At 38.4% G+C, this 16,159-nt stretch overlaps 1 protein-coding gene and 1 long non-coding RNA gene across 3 annotated transcripts in view; one reads left to right on the top strand and one right to left on the bottom strand.

The window, feature by feature from the left end:
* The window catches only part of LOC105486337 (nuclear factor kappa B subunit 1), a 123,121-nt gene that overhangs the window by 61,346 nt on the left and 45,616 nt on the right, over nt 1-16,159 (top strand). For both annotated transcript variants that reach the window (XM_011749189.3, XM_011749190.3), the window contains exon 6: nt 8,374-8,522. In XM_011749189.3, coding sequence (XP_011747491.1) covers nt 8,374-8,522 — 149 coding nt within the window. The remainder of the gene's footprint in view (nt 1-8,373; nt 8,523-16,159) is intronic.
* LOC139362358 (uncharacterized) lies at nt 1,222-8,380 on the bottom strand. The gene is made up of 3 exons (XR_011621137.1): nt 7,939-8,380; nt 1,991-2,163; nt 1,222-1,875 (listed from the first exon to the last, which is right to left on the bottom strand). It is a non-coding gene; the product is annotated as an uncharacterized lncRNA (long non-coding RNA).

Raw genomic sequence — 16,159 nt, 5'->3', positions numbered from 1 at the left:
AGCAAGGGATTTGGGGGTAAAAGTTTTGGTAGGGGTAGAGTGGTCAGTGAAGGCCACCTTGAGAGATGGCAATTATGTAAAGCCTGAAAGCCGGTAAGGAATATACAGGTATACAGATGTCCCTGGAAAGAGTGTTCTAGGCAGAAGACATAGGAAATGCAAAAGCTAAGATTGCTCACCTGGCAAGTTCAAGAACAGTGAGAAACTGATGTGGCTGCATAGAAGTAAGAAGAAAAAGGACAGAGAGGACATGAGATGGTCAAATCGCCTAGGGCCTTGTAAGCCATTATAATGATTTTGTCTTTTAATATGGAGAAATATTAAAGGATTTTGTTTTAACTTCTTAATATAGAAAAATTTAATCATATACAAACACAGAATAGTATAATGAACCCCCTTGCACTAATCTCTCAGCTTTAACAGCTTTCACTTTGGGAGGGTTTTGAGTGAAGGAGTGATAAGACATGGCATGACATGACTTGAACAGACAGGATCACTCAGGAAAATAAGCCATGGGGAGACAGGACACGCAGAGGAAACATAGGAGCAAAGCTTAGGAGACAGATGATGGTGGCTGGAAACCAAGGGAGTAGCAGTGAAGGTAGTGAGAGGTGATCAGATAGAGGATATTTTTTGAAGATTTGATTTATTATTATATATATTATACTTTAAAGAAGAAGTTGAGAACACATGTAGTGTAGTAAAGAGGGTAAGAAATATAGAAAAGAGGCTAGACACAGTGGCTCATGCCCATAATCCTAGCAATTTTGGAGGCTTAGGTGGAAAGATCGCTTGAGGCCAGGAGTTCAAGGCCAGCCTGGGCAACATAGCGAGACTCTGTCTCTATGAAAAAGAAAAACAAAATTTAAACAGGTGTGGTGGCATGCACTTGTAGTCCTAGCTACCTAGGAGGCTGAGGCAGGAAGATTGCTTGAGCCCAGGAGGTTGAGTCTTCAGTGAGCCATGATCATACCACTGTACTGCAGCCTGAATGACAGAGCAAGACCCTGTCCCCCCTCAAAAAAAAAAAAAAAGAAAGAGAGAGAGAGAGGAAGAAAGAAAAAGAAAGAAAGAGAAAAAGAAATATAGGAAAGAAATGACACTAGAATACCAGTATTGTATACATTATTTTCTGTTTAAAAATCCACCCAACTGGCAAAAAAAAAGGCTTATATGTGAACATTTATAAGACAATGCATTAATAAATTACAAACTATCTGCTCTTCCCATGTTCTTTCGCAGTGATGAATGATTAGGCCATGCAAATGTAAAGATTTATTGGTAATTTCGTGATGATGTAGTGACACCTGTTGAGGTCCAAGTTCCCAGCAATTCTTGGAATTAGCAATAGTGTGTTACTTCTTTCTCAAAAGAAGCATAATTTGTAAGCAGCTATATCTGATGTGGTAAAACTGAAAATTAAAATAAAACAAAAAAGGAAACCCTGAGTCAAAGTATGAGGGAAAAGATAAAACTTTCAGAGAAAAGTTATACATAGAGATTTTATTCATCGTCTCTGTGTAATTCACGAGAACTTCTTAGCTTATTTATTATGTCAAATGGCAGTTTGCTCTTCTAATCCCAGCCTGATATGAGCCATATATGCTGTTGGTCATTCAAAGGGGCACGAAACAGGTGAAAGAATGTCGGTGAATCAACGCACATCCATGAGTACTACCAGGAAAAGGAAAAAAAAAAAAAACATGCCATCAACAGTGCAGAGGATTTTTTTCATGCCATCCCCTACCTTACTGAGAATACCACATTTATATTCAGAAGACTCATAATGAATTCCAGGGTCCTCTGTGTCTTGGCTGTTTGACTTTGGGTTATGTCACTTTGTTACTCAATCTGTTTGAACTTCTGTTTTCTTATCTGCAAAATAGGGGTAATAGAGTCAACTCTGCCTCCCTCACAGGGACTTTCGGAGGCCCAAGGGTCTTTACAAATAATAGAGAAGGAAACAAACTGGCACTTTAATAGTACCTACCATGTGCCAGGCACTGCGTAGTCCTCACGACAGCCCTCTGAAGTCATGTGATTGGCCCTTTGTGTAGATGTGGAGCTTAAGACTCAGAGAGGTTATCTAATTTGTGTAAGGCCACAGAGCTAGGAGGGGGAAAAGCTGGGATTGGATCACAGACTGGATCAACTTGAAATCTCCTGCATAACAGAGAAAGAGATGAACTTTACTAAGCATCTTTTTATGCCAGAAACTGTGTTGGACATAATTCTGTACTGTCTTATTTGGTAAAGGTCATTCTGTCCTTCCTGGTTGCCCTGGTTGCTCAACAAGTAGTAAACAATAAAGCCTGACTGTTTTTCATCCCTGAGAGAATAAATATTATTAAAATAGTGTTCATCTTTTTCTTTCTTTCCTTTTTTTTGTGCCTAATAATCTGACTTGCAACCTCACAGAAAAGAATGAATGCATGGTTTCATGTCTGTGACATGATTTTATAAAGGGGCCTTACAAGGGGACAAGTACACCTCTACCACTTCTTATAACCATTCCTGAGATCTCTCTTCTCACAACACATACCAGCAAAGCCAAACAAACAAGGTGTTTACGAATAATTGTCATCTACCAACACTGTCTAGGCAGAGTAGAGCTATGAAACACTGAGGAGACTGCACACACACACAAGAACAAATGATCATGTCACATGGTAGCACAGAGCAATGGAAAATGTGAATAGTTTGGAGGAGGACAGACCTAAGCTCAAGGATTGCCTGATTGCTCCATTTATAGGAACCATGGCAACCTACTTTATCTTCTGAGCCCCAGTTCCTCTAGCTGTGGAATGGGGTATTACCTCTGACCCCACAGGGCTGTTGTGGGGATTATCTGAGTTAGCATGTTCCATAAAACACAGTAAGTTAGGAAGTATAGCTGTATCGGCTCTGGGAATTTAACAAGCAGGAGAAGTATGACAGTAATCATTTAATTACTGAACCCTGTCTTCATATTGCACTAGGTTGCATATGGTTTTCCTCCCTTGTTCCTTCCAATCAAATTTCAAAAAAAGGAGGCAGTAGTGGAACCTTGTGGGCTAAAGTAGGGAGGAGGGTGTCATGGAAGATTCAGGTTTAGGTCTTCCTCTTGAAAAATGGGTGCTCCTTGATAGGGAAGCAGAGGGACCACGTGGGAGTTGTCCGCTTGAAGAAAATCCTGAGATGTGGTAATGGGTAGGTTCAAGGAGGTCCTGAGTAGGACTGTAGCACAGAGCCTTTGCATGTGCTGTTTTTCCTGCCAGGAGGACTCTCTAAACCTCTTGGTCTCACGCACCCCCTTGCCTGGTTATACTCCTAGCCTTCTTTCAGTCTCCACCCTCAGTACTCCCTCAGGAAGCTTTCCCTGACCTCCTGACCCAGTCAAGTGCTTTTTATGTATCTCCTGTGTAAGCTCTTCTCAGTTACACTTTTACATTTATTTGTGAGATTATTCGATTAGTGTCAGTCCCACTCTTTAATTCTCCACAAGAACAGAGATTGTGTCTGTTCTGCATTCACCATGCATCGCTTCATCCCCTAATTTACTGCAGTGTGTGGAACATAGGAGGGGCTTTAAATACTCACGGAATAAATAGACAGATTTTGGTTATTAGTGAGGTATTACCTAGGTGGGAGAGAGGATTTGTATTTGGGATTGCTAATCCCATTAAGTGCCAAGCACTGCATTAACTCATTTAATCCTAAAAAAAAAAAAAAAAAAAAAACCTATGAAAAAAAGTATTCCTTTTAACTTTAAAGACAGAGAAACTGAAATCCAGAGATGTTAACCATCTTTCCCCATTGACACAGCTAAGTGGTAACAGTCGGTCTTGAGCCCAGCAGCCTAGCTTCAGACTTCCTAGACTACCACATCGTTCTGCTGCTTAGTGCAGTAGAGGACAAAGCGAGGTTCACACGTGAAGTCAGGATAGATTTCCATTTGAAAATTTTATATTTTTCCCCTCCTCTTCTTCATTACCATCATCATCGTCATCATCATCATCAATCACTTCACAAGAAAAGCTAAGCAGAAAAGAACTGCTTCATGTGTCACCTCTTAAATTCATGTTAACTCTGCATTCTGCCAAAGTGATTTGGCCGAATTTACCCAAAGAGCAAAGTGGACATTTCAAATCCTGATTCCTAGAAAATTCTAGACTGTGTCCTGTAACCACCTTTGAAGAACCAGCACATACTTTACCCCAATGTGACAAAATTGTTTTAAATAAAAAGAGGTAATTTGACTGAGATTGGTATTATCTGAGACCCATGGTTTCTACGGCTTATTCAAAAAGCAGATCCAGTGTGTGGTCATCAGTAGGTATTGAGTCATACAGCTCCTGGAAGAAAGTCTTAAATTTCATCAAGAATGCCAAGAGGTCCTGGGCATCTCCAAGAATGATAGCTGTTACTATAATAACATAATTAATACTGGAAAATTAACAAAGCCCAATAAAATATGGCATGCAAAAAAAGATTTACCCTAGAAATAGAAGTGACCTAAATCAGTCATTTATTCCAGCCACCTGCTTTTAGATAAGATAATAATAATCTCAGGATGGTCATATTGTTTAAAAATCTCTAGGTGGAAGAGTACCTTACAGTAATAAATTAATAAATAAGACAAGTTAATGCTTTTAAACTACTGTTATTTGCTAGGTATTGTTGTAAAGGCTTTACATGCATTAATGTATTTAGTCCTCACAGCAACCCTTTGAGATACTATTATTATCTCCCTTTTACAGATGGGGAAACTGAGCAGTGCCCAAAGTCACACAACCATTAAATGGGGAACTATCTTCAAGCCCAGCTAGTATGTCCCTAAAGTCCATGCTCTTATAGTGTCCCTGGGTAGCTGATTACTCAGTTTTATCACCTTGGTCTCCTTGGCTTTAATTGAAAGCTTAACTCTTTTTTTTTTTTTTTTTTTTTTTTTTTTTGAGACAGAGTCTTGCTCTGTCACCCAGGCTGGAGGGGCAGTGTCTCGATCTTGGCCCACTGCAACCTCCACATCCTGGGTTCAAGTGATTCTCCTGCCTCAGCCTCCTGAGTAGCTGGGATTACAGGTGCACACCACCACACCTGGCTAACATTTTGTGTTTTTAGTAGAAACAGGGTTTCATCATGTGGGCCAGGCTGGTCTCAAACTCCCGACCTCAGGTGATCCACCCATCTCGGCCTCCCAAAGTGCTGGGATTACACGCATGAGCCACCACGCCCAGCTGGAAAGCTTAACTCTTAATAAGAGCCTGCAATGTTCAGACTCTTTGAAAAAAACCTAACAGACACAGTTGCTCTCTTTAAACTTAACTTTCAAAGGAGTAAAAGAAGTAAAAGGAAGACTGAATAACAAGAACTAAGATCTCCGTAGAGCAAATGAATTTCTGAATCGATTGCAAACAGTGGTCTGTCACATCATGGCATCCTATGAAGTATGGTCTCCCCCATGTTAGAGTACCAGTGTCTTCATGTGCCATATAACTTGCAAATAGTATCACTATTTTCTCTTGTCACACTTCAGCTTTCTTCTTTCAGTCCGTAGTCAGTATTTTGGAAAGTCCACAAAACCCAGGGGGCTCCCTGTCCGTTGCCCTGTGGTCTCTGTGAAAACCAGATGATGCGATGCTGACTTCAACTCTTTCAAATGGATCTAGCAGCACATGAGTCACTGGCAGCATGTTCAGTTCCTTTACCTCAGGGACTACCCAGTTCCTCATTCTTGCCACCCTTCAGTCATGAAGTAGTAGTATGAAAAATACATGAGTACTTTTTGAGGATACCTCAGACCTCTTTCCTTCAGTACCAGAGACTAATTCCCTCATAATGGTAACATCGAAGGGCCCAGTTATCTGACGCGATTGGGCTTTAATTATGCATTCCTTCTGGTGTCCTGTTTAAGTGGAAAGCCTACCTGATTTCACCCAAGTGAAGCATTACCTCATGCCTTGCTCTCTTGCAGTCCTGTGCCGGTGTCACTTAAAAGTGTAATTACATGGTTTATTTCATGTTATTTCACTCTTGATTTATTGCTGAAGAAGCCCTTGTGGGATATATCATCATAACAAAGACTGATTTCAGATGTCAACACCAGGAAACACAACTGGCATCAGCAATCTGTAGGGAGTATCTAGGGACAGCAGTCAGCTTTGGAGCAAACCCAGAACTTCTCATTCCCTGTCCCACATTTAAGGGCAGAGACCTTCTCCTTGTTAAAGGGAAAGCACTGAATTCATAATTAGCTTTATACCCAGGGTTTTTTTTAAATGTTATACCTGTTTAAGAAATTTTTTGTGCTTTGAGGTGGTCAAGATCAAATTTAATTAGAAACCCTCTTTGTGGTTGGCTTGCTCTGGGGGCCCTGCTCTTTGAGAAGGAGTTTAGAAGGTTTAAAAGTAGACCTTTGCAGCAGTTTTAGCCAAGTGCATGCATAGAGGCCTTGAAGTGGAGCTGCACAGTTGATTGTAGGGGAATCTATCCTTTGTTGACGAGTGAAGCTTCTCTCCCTGCAAACTCTCTGGGGAGTAATGCCAACTCTGATCAGCTTTTCGACTCTTGGATGAAATATTGGGTTGGGGAAAAGTCCCTACTAAGAAAATCCTACCAAATCCCTGCTTCAATAAAATATGAATCCATTTAATGAAGTTTATAGTAGAAGTAGGCTAGTTGAAAGGATTCTGTCTCTTTCCAAGAAGTATTATTGGCAGGTTTAGGGTCTTCCTCAAGTTTATATCATTAGGACTTCCATCAAAGAGTTATCTTTAGGTGTGATTCCCACCCTCCCTCCCTCCCTCCCTCCCATCCTTCCTTCTTCCCTTTCCTCCTTCCTTCCTTTCTTTTTCTTCTCTCTCTCTTTCTTTCAAACTGTGGGCTGCTTGTATAGGTTTATGCATTTCAAATTACTGTGTAGTTGAGAGATTTGGGGTTTAGGTTATGCAGTCCTTTAAAAAGTACAGTATGGGCCGGGCGCGGTGGCTTACGCCTGTAATCCCAGCACTTTGGGAGGCCAAGGTGGACGGATCACGAGGTCAGGAGATCAAGACCATCCTGGCTAACATGGTGAAACCCTGTCTCTACTAAAAATGCAAAAAATTAGCTAGGTGTGGTGGTGGGCGCCTGTAGTCCCAGCTACTCGGGAGGCTGAGGCAGGAGAATGGCGTGAACCCGGGAGGCAGAGCTTGCAGTGAGCGGAGATTGTGCCACTGCACTCCAGCCTGGGCGACTGAGCGAGACTCCATCTCAAAAAAAAAAAAAAAAAAAGTACAGTATGAGCTAAGGAGATAGGGTGACCAACTAATCTAGGTTTTGGCTCCAAAAGTCCTGTGTCCCAGAAAACCCCTCAGTCCCAGGCAAACCAGGATGGTAGTTCATCTTTTGAGATTATAATGCATTTCCAAGTATTTAGCTGAATTTATCACAGGGTTCTGACTTAATAGGATTTAAGAAGGTTAAAATAAGGTCTTTTCTGTTAACGTTAGTATGACTTTAGTCTTGGCACTTTCTCAAGGAAGGAATCTGGTCTATTATAGGGGGCTAGGTGACTAATAAGAAAGGGTATCAAAGTGTTTTTTGCTACAAATGTCGTTATCTCCATGCTATTTCCTTTTTATTGCTATTGTCATTTTAAAGACATACCAATAAAAAATAAATTACTTTAAACAGAAAACTCTAATTTTATCAAACAACAGCAAAACAGGGGTGAAATCTAAGGATTTGTACTTAAGAAGTGTACTTTTTTTTAACTGAAAACACTTACTATAACCTGAGCATATGTAACTCAATTATCAGAAGTCAGAGAGGGCTACTGAAGGCTCAGGTATCCTAAGAGATGACTGGAGGCCAAGTCCTCATGCTTGAGTGTTTATAGCCAAACTTCAGAACCAGGTCCCTGGGCAGGATTCTGTCTAATCACATGGCTCAGAGTTAGGATGGACTGCTTCTGCTTACCTCCCTTCTTCCTTTGATTCCCATCAACCACCAGTTTCCTTCTCATCAGTCATTTACCCAGCTTTTGTAACCAAGAATTTTGATGAGGGTGCAGAGGAAAGCACGTTCTTGGTTAATAGGAAAGGAGGCTTCATGACAACACAGCATCCTCTAAGATGTGTTGCTCCAACTTTCACAATACATACTGTATTTTAAGTGGCCTGCTTCTTGGAGTGTATCTTCCCACTACACAAAACAACCACCATTAACATTTTCATTTACTTTCACCCTGTCATTTGTTCATCACATACTTTTCAAAACAGGGCTGTAATAATGTCTATACATATATGAATAATTTTATATTGTACTTTTTATACTTACTGGCATATCATAAACATTTTTCCATGTTGCTGGAGAGTCAGGTGTGCTGACTTTTGAAATGTGCTTCTTACATAGATCTGCAACTATGTGGGACCAGCAAAGGTTATTGTTCAGTTGGTCACAAATGGAAAAAATATCCACCTGCATGCCCACAGCCTGGTGGGAAAACACTGTGAGGATGGGATCTGCACTGTAACTGCTGGACCCAAGGACATGGTGGTCGGGTAAGTAAGGGTATATGATGCTGTTGAAGGTAGGAACAGATAGAATATGGGATGCAGAAACTTAGAATGAACAGGCTTAGGGACCTTTCTGAGACCCTCAAAGGGCCTCAAAAAACTGTAAACTTGTGCTTTCATTCGGACTCCAGGAAGTAAGGTGACCACATGTCTAGATTTGCCTGAGACTGCCCAGTTTTCACCTGGCCTAATTGTTTAGAGCACCCTCTTCTACTCTCAGAGGTGGCCCAATTTGGATGATCACTTACATGTGGTCACTTGACCTACAAGGTATTTGTGCCACTTTTAATTTTTTTTTTCTCCTAGAAATAAAGATAAGGACACATTTAAAGAAACCTAACTGTAGCAGAAATCATCACTTTATGGATAGTTTTACATTCTTGATGATTTCTTCAGTGGATTTATAGTGTGAATATTTAGGGCTCTAAGTGAATGTTTAAATATCATTTCAGCTCTCTGCTGCTTAGAAAGTATGCACAGATAAGAAGCCAAGGAATGCAAATTTATTTTGGCATTCGTTAGGCTTGAAATGTAAATAAAAAATGACATATTCATTTAACGGTTGATCAAATAAAACAAGCAATTTTTAATAATTGAAGTTTTATAGAAGTAATTTCAATCCAAAAGAATTAAGTTTTTAAATAAGACATATTTATTGTGCTAAAAAGCAGATATTTTCATCTTCCTAATACACTAAAATAGCACACAGAATAATAGTATAGTGCACAATACAAACTGATATGTACAGTCAATAATTCTAAAAATTGTTGTTTTAAGTCTTTCTTTGGGAGTCCTTAAATGCAAAAGAAGACATTTTTAATTTTGTTTAATTTTTGAAAACATTTTTCAGGGTTTTCTAATCCTAGTTTGAATAGTTTATACTAAAATCCCAGTTAATCTGGGTTATTCACTCAAAGAAAGGAATTGTTTAAATCAACCATAATTAAGCTGATGGTTGCATTTCAGGCTTTGAATTCCGATCAAGTTTCAAATTGGTTATTATTTTGGAGGTTGTGCTTTCATGTTCCTAGGTATTTCTTTGTTTGACTGTAAAAATATTTAAGTGTGAAAAACCTAGAGAGAGAGCTTTCTTTTAAGTCACTAAAATCGGATTCTTTTGATGTTAGAAAACAAAAGACTCTAGATTGAAGGAAGAAGCTTAAATTGATTTGAAAAATTAAAGTGTGCTTTATATGAACTTGTTTCAACATCCTCTTGAAAGACTGGCATGTTTCCTGTTGTATGTCACAGTTTGTTCAACATGAGTTGTGGAATACCCTTCCAGTTCCTGGTTGACCTAGGAGAGCTTTGAAATGCAGGCTATTTGTCACAGTTTTAGACTAATTGATCACTTAGTGTTCCTGCAGATCTATTCCAGTAGGCTTCTGTCAGTTTGAAGTTTATTTTCTTTGGTCTTGTTTAATCTGTATTATAATCATATCCTTTAGAGGAAATTTTACATGAAGTTTTCTACTAATATTTATTATAAAACCTCCAGTATGTTGTCTATAATTTGGTGTTTCTGTGGTTTGCTTTAGTGATCTTTCAGGATTTTAGAAAGAACTAATGGTTATTTAAATTTGAGACCTTAGAGAGGGAATAGAAGTAAATTGTCTCCAGGGAAAGTGAGGGATTCTTTCACTCTCTTGTAGAGCAGTGGGGTGTGGGCTCAGTAGTTGGGAGAACTCATCATTCATTCATTCAACAAACATTTTGAGCATCTCAGCTCCTGAGTTTGATCATGATGTCTGATTGCAGTGCAGTGAGATTTTCTAACCCTATACAATTTCAGTGAGAAGTTTAATCAAGATGCCACTTGAGAGTTACAATAGACTCAGTAGTCTTACGTGTTTAGCGTTTTCTATGAAAAGCCAGTACTCACTTTCTAATTTGATTTTTAGCTGAGAAATTTTTGCTTACAATGTTTCCCAAAATACACTATTTCCTTCATAATTCATTTGTTTCTATCTCTCTATGTATATACATTTTTAAGGTTTTCAATGTCAAAACTTATTGCATTTATATAGAAAGAACATCATGCTAGCATTCTGGAAACCAGAATTTTATTCCCAGTACTGTTGCTCTCAACAGAGGACTGGGGGCAAGTTATATGACTTCTTGAGGACCTTAATGTCTTCCCTCATAAAATGAGAGGTTTTCAGTACAGAATCTTATGTTTAGGCCATTTACATCTCCAGAATTCTAGACTGAACTAACATTACGTAATATTATGAAATAACATGAGCAAACTTGCCACATACATATTTATGGTATGACATTGATTATTAGTATTTAGTTCTGACTTGTAGATAAGAGTATCACATAGAGAAACTTAGGAAGATAGCCAAAATTATGTCTTAGACTTGTCAATACTAGAAATGAAGCTAAGATAACCTGTTTTCAATAATACAGATTAGGCAAAGAGTTTAGATTCACAAGCAAGGCACTAATCCAACATACAAAAAAAGATATCTAAAAAATGGCAGTAAGAAGATAAATAACTTTTAAATTGTCAAAACCAAAGGAATTACTTTCTTTGGAGTGTTTATCTTCACCTTTCCCTCAGCATGAATTCTTAATAAACTTAGTTTCTACTTTCAAAAGGATTTTATCTATGTTATAAATATTCATGTTTTAAATAACTGAGTCTTGATTATAAGTTCGATTGCTGTAATGTAGGGGATTTGTCATTTTCATATTTTTTAAAATTAGCTTTAATTTTGTCTTTTTATTTTTTATTCATTTATATAATTAACCTTTACTGCCTTTCTTGGTAAAAATAATAATAATAATAATCTTAGTTTGGTGTTTTATTTTAAATCCTGAATATCAACAATTTGTTTCAACGTATTTTAGTTCTTTGACATTTTTATTCCGTGGAAAATATGTGTGTTCTTTGACTTTGCTTTAGGCCAGTTCCCTCACTGGTAATCACCACACCCTCTCTGCTTTCTGGCAGCTCTGATTTAGAGATGTAGAATTTTTTTTCAATTAATACATATAGCATATACCAACTGGCAAGCACTAGGAGTGGATATTTAAATATAAAAATACAGAGGAGAAACAAGGCCTTCTTCAATGTCTGTTGCTCCTGTCTTTGTCCATGAGTTCTCATCATTTAGCTCCCACTTACTAGTGAGAACAAGCAGTATTTGCTTTTCTGTTCCTGCATGAATTTGCTAAGGACAGTGGCCTCTAGCTCCATCCATGTTCCTGCAAAAGATATGATCTTATTCTTTTTTATGGCTGCATAGTATTCCTTGGTACATATGGTAATACATTTTCTTTATTTATTTATGTTATTGGTGGGGAATTTAGGTTGATTCCATGTCTTTGCTATGATGGATAGTGCTGCAGTGAACGTTCACATGCATGTGTCTTTATAACAGAATGATTTATATTCCTTTGGGTATATAACCGACAGTGGGATTGCTGGGTCAAATGATAGTTCTGTTTTTAGCTTTTTGAAAAATCACCTCACTGCTACAAAATCAATGTGCAAAAATCACAAGCGTTCCTATATACCAATAACAGACAAAATGAGCGCCAAATCATGAGTGAACTACCATTCACAATTGCTTCAAAGAGAATAAAATACCTAGGAATCCAACTTACAAAGGATGTGAAGGACCTCTTCAAGGAGAACTACAAACCACTGCTCAACGAAATAAAAGAGGACACAAACAAATGGAAAGACATTCCATGCTCATGGACAGGAAGAATCAGTATCGTGAAAATGGCCATACTGCCCCATGTAATTTTTAGATTCAATGCCATCCCCATTAAGCTACCAATGACTTTCTTCACAGAATTGGAAAAAACTACTTTCAAGTTCATACGGAATCAAAACAGAGCCCACATTGCCAAGACAATCCTAAGCAAAAAGAACAAAGCTGGAGGCATCATGCTACCTGACTTCAAACTATACTAGGCTACAGTAACCAAAACAGCATGGTCCTGGTACCAAAACAGAGACATAGGCCAATGGAACAGAAGAGAGCCTCAGAAATAATACCACACTTCTACAACCATCTGATCTTTGACAAAGCTGACAAAAACAAGAAATGGGGAAAGGATTCCCTATTTAATAAATGGTGCTGGGAAAACTGGCTAGCCATATGTAGAAAGCTGAAACTGGATCTCTTCCTTACACCTTATAAAAAATTAATTCAAGATGGATTAGAGACTTAAATGTTAGACCTAAAACCATAAAAACCCTAGAAGAAAACCTAGGCAATAACATTCAGGTCATAGTCATGGCCGAGGACTTCATGTCTAAAACACCAAAAGCAATGGCAACAAAAGCCAAAATAGACAATTGGGATCTAATTAAACTAAGGAGCTTCTGCACAGCAAAAGAAACTACCACCAGAGTCAACAGGCAACCTACAGAATGGGAGAAAAATTTTACAATCTATCTATCTGACAGAGGGCTAATATCCAGAACCTACAAAGAACTTAAACAAATTTACAAGAAAAAAATCAAACAACCCCATCAAAAAGTGGGCAAAGGATATGAACAGACAGTTCTGAAAAGAAGACTTTTATGCAGCCAACAGACACATGAAAAAATACTCATCATCACTGGCCATAAGAGAAATGCAAATCAGAACCACAGTGAGATACCATCTCACACCAGTTAGAATGGCAATCGTTAAAAAGACAGGAAACAACAGGTACTGGAGAGAATGTGGAGAAATAGGAACACTTTTACACTGTTGGTGGGACTTCAACCATTGTGGAAGACAGTATGGCGATTCCTCGAGGATCTAGAACTAGAAATACCATTTGACCCAGCCATCCCATTACTGGGTATATACCCAAAGGATTATAAATCATGCTGCTATAAAGACACATGTACATGTATGTTTATTGAGGCACTGTTCACAATAGCAAAGACTTGGAACCAACCCAAATGTCCATCAATGACAGCCTGGATTAAGAAAATGTGGCACGTATACACCATGAAATACTATGCAGCCATAAAAAAGGATGAGTTCATGTCCTTTGTAGGGACATGGATGCAGCTGGAAACCATCATTCTCAGCAAAGTATTGCAAGGACAGAAAACCAAACACTGCATATTCTCACTCATAGGTGGGAATTGAACAAAGAGAACATTTGGACACAGGAAGGGGAACATCACACACCAGGGCCTGTCATGGGGTGGGGTGTGGGGAGGGATAGCATTAGGAGACATACCTAATGTAAATGACGAGTTAATGGGTGCAGCACACCAACATGGCACATATATACATATGTAACAAACCTGCACATTGTGCACATGTACCCTAGAACTTAAAGTATAATAAAAAAATAAAATAAATAAAGCAAGTTTACAAGGGCAAAAAAAAAAAAAGAAAAAAAAGAAAAATCACCACCCTGCTTTCCACAATGGTTGAACTAATTTCCACTCCCACCAGCAGTATATAAGTGTACCCCCTTCTCTACAGCCGTGCCAGCATCTTTTATCTTTTGACTTTTTAATAAAAACCATTCTGACAGGTGTGAGATCATATCTCATCGTGGTTTTAATTTGCGTTTCTCTAGTGATCAGTGATGTTGAGCTTTTTTCCGTATGTTTGTTGGTGGCATGTGTGTCTTCTTTTGAAAAGTGTCTTAAACAGTCACTTATCTTTTAAAGAAACTTTTTAAATCAGAAAAAAAGTGTTTATATTTAACCACGTATTTATCATTTGCAGTGCTCTTCATTCTGTTTCATAGGTCAAGATTTCTATCTGGTATCATTTTCTTCTGCCTGAGGCACTTCCTTTTATTATACTGCTGATCTGATACTGATGAATTCTTTTCAGTTGGTGTATGTCTTCACAGTTTTTTATTTTATCTTTGTTTTTCAAAGATATTTTGAAGAGTATAGAATTTTACGTTGACAGGTCAGTCACGGTGGCTCACGCCTGTAATCCCAGCACTTTGGGAGGCTGAGGCATGCAGATCACGTGAGGTCGGGAGTTTGAGACCAACCTGACCAACATGGAGAAACCCCGTCTCTACTAAAAATACAAAATTAGCCAGGCATGGTGGTTCATGCCTGTAATCCCAGCTACTCGAGAGGCTGAGGCAGGAGAATCACTTGAACCCAGGAGGCAGAGGTTGCGGTGAGCTGAGAGCAGGCCATTGCACTCCAGCCTGCACAACAAGAGAAAAACTCTGTCTCAAAAAAAATAATTATAGGTTAACAGTATTATTCTTTCACATCCTTAAATTATGTTGTTCCACTGTCTTCTGACTTGCCTTGTTTCCAAGAAGTCACCTGTCAATCTAATCTTTGTTCCTCTATATATGATTTTTTTTCTCTCTAGCAGCTTTTGAGATTTTCTCTTCCTCACTCATTTTAAGCAATTTGATTATATGTATATTAGCATAGTTTCCTTCATGTTTCTTGAGCTCGGGGTTCATTGAGATCCTTGGATCTCTGGGTTTATATATATTAGTAAGTTTTAAAACTTTTTGGCCATTATTTTTTCAAATATTTTTTCTGTCACTCCTCTTCATCTTCTTCTGGAACCCCAATTGCACATGTATTTGGCTATATGAAATTGTCCCACAGCTCACTGATGATCTGGGTTTTTTTAAATCTTTTTTTCTCTGTTTCATTTTGGATAGTTTTATTACTGTGTCTGCACATTCACCAATATTTTTGTCTGTACTGGCTAATATCTTCTTAATTCTATCTAGTGTATTTTTTCTTCTTAGACATTATAGTTTTCATTTCTATAGGTTTGTTTCTGGTGTTTTTTTTCATATCTGCCATGTTACTCCTTAACATACCAATGCTTTCTTCTTTTTCTGATCATATGGAATATATAATAGCTATTCAATGTACTTGTGTGCAAATTCTGTCTTCTGGATATATTTTTGATTAGTTTTTATCCTAATTATGAATCATGTTTTCCTTTTTTTAATATATAGCATTTCCATTGTATTAGGTTTTTTATTATTATTATTATTATACTTTAAGTTCTATGGTACATGTGCACAAGGTGCAGGTTTGTTACATGTGTATACATGAGCCATGTTGGTGTGCTGCACCCACTAACTCGTCATTTACATTAGGTATATCTCCTAATGTTATCCCTCCTCCCACCCCCTCCCACAATAGGACCCGGTGTGTGATGTTCCCCTTCCTGTATCCAAGTGATCTCATTGTTCAATTCCTACCTATGAGTGAGAACATGCAGTATTTGGTTTTCTGTTCTTGCGATAGTTTGCTGAGAATGGTGGTTTCCAGCTTCATCCATATCCCTACAAAGGACACGAACTCATCCTTTTTGTGGCTGCGTAGTATTCCATGGTGTATATGTGCCACATTTTCTTAATCCAGTCTGTCACTGATGGACATTTGGGTTGATTCCAAGTCTTTGCTATTGTGAGTAGTGCCGCAATAAACATATGTGTGCATGTGTCTTTATAGCAGCATGATTTATAGTCCTCTGGGTATATACCCAGTAATGGGATGGCTGGGTCAAATGGTATTTCTAGTTCTAGATCCTTGAGGAATCGCCACACTGTTTTCCACAATAGTTGAACTAGTTTACAGTCCCACCAACAGTGTAAAAGTGTTCCTCTTTCTCCACATTCTCTCCAGCACCTGTTGTTTCCTG

Source organism: Macaca nemestrina, chromosome 3 (genome assembly GCF_043159975.1).
Source record: "Macaca nemestrina isolate mMacNem1 chromosome 3, mMacNem.hap1, whole genome shotgun sequence".
Classification (NCBI taxonomy): Eukaryota; Metazoa; Chordata; class Mammalia; order Primates; family Cercopithecidae; genus Macaca; species Macaca nemestrina.
This window is presented reverse-complemented; position numbering and strand designations above follow the sequence as displayed.